At 51.0% G+C, this 1,108-nt stretch overlaps 1 protein-coding gene across 1 annotated transcript; it reads left to right on the plus strand.

The window, feature by feature from the left end:
- Positions 1 to 92: 92 nt before the first annotated feature.
- Pmar_PMAR019480 (hypothetical protein) lies at positions 93 to 575 on the plus strand (the record flags this gene model as incomplete). Its single annotated transcript, XM_002788749.1, has 3 exons — positions 93 to 175; positions 226 to 358; positions 447 to 575. The coding sequence occupies 3 exons, from the start codon at positions 93 to 95 to the stop codon at positions 573 to 575; spliced, it is 345 nt and encodes a 114-aa protein (XP_002788795.1).
- Positions 576 to 1,108: the final 533 nt, after the last annotated feature.

Consider the following 1,108-nt stretch of genomic DNA (forward strand, 5'->3'; position numbering starts at 1 on the left):
TTATGGTGGTGTTTAGATATCTGGAAACGCCCATTTTCCCGGACAACGACCTGTATATTCTGCCGTTGATGAGGAATGTGTCCAAATTTGGTATGGCATCTCATCTGCTGTGGGGCCTGTGGAGCGTCATTCGAGCGCCGCAAGCGCCGACTTATGATGACTTTGACTTTTTAGTGTAGGAATATGCTCAGGTGTGGGCTTTGGGTGGGATGGGTTATTGAACAGGTACGCGAAATTCCGTTTCGACTCCTACTTCCGTATGAAGAGTATAATCCTGGCTCATGATAAGGAGGCGGTGGAGGAGGAGAAGGAGGATCTGTTGAAGGAGCAGATGGAGCGTACGAAACGCAGTGAAAAGGTAGGTGCTGGGGATAGAACTTGGGATCTGTTGGATGGTAAACGTGCCCTCTTCCATCACGCTATGTTTCCACTAGTTTTGGCTTCAGATGATCTCGGACATGCGACCGTACATTGGTTTCTTCCGTGGTATAGAAATCGGTGCCGTTGCCCTGTCCATTGGCCTTTCCCTCGGTACGGTGTTCGCCATTCTTAACTACCGCCCAAGAACACTGTGATGAGACACACTCTCTAAAATTGTAAACCTCATATTTGGACGATTGCCCGACATAGTTTCTAATGCTAATATATTTTCTGTAGTGTCGCCGCTGGGATTCGAACCTGCGTGTAGGCGATATCTCTTTAGTTGGCTTGCTTTTCAACTGTTGCATGTCCGCACAGCATCATCAACAACAACGAGGAGTGGTGCCGCCCAATACGCGGGTACGGCAAAATCCATTCGCTACTCAAGAACAGCCAGCAGGGGGGAGCTCATCCGGATGGTACCGGGTGCCGGGATCGAACCTGGGTCGTTACATTAGGCTCTTCAGGTATCAGCAGACTCCTACTATGCAAGCAACACCATCCACGTCAACTCCTTCTGCTGCTCCGGCTCCCGTTAGTGGTGGTGGGGTAACAGCGCCGTGGAACAGGGTCCATGCTCCTGGTATGGAGGCAGCTCCTCATGCTGTTGGTAGGCTAAGTCGTTGGTGGTCCACGCTTTTGAGTTGGCTGCAGGTCATCCGAGTGGTAGTGGTGGTGGTGCTAATGC

Source organism: Perkinsus marinus (genome assembly GCF_000006405.1).
Source record: "Perkinsus marinus ATCC 50983 genomic scaffold scf_1104296927842, whole genome shotgun sequence".
NCBI lineage: Eukaryota > Perkinsozoa > Perkinsida > Perkinsidae > Perkinsus > Perkinsus marinus.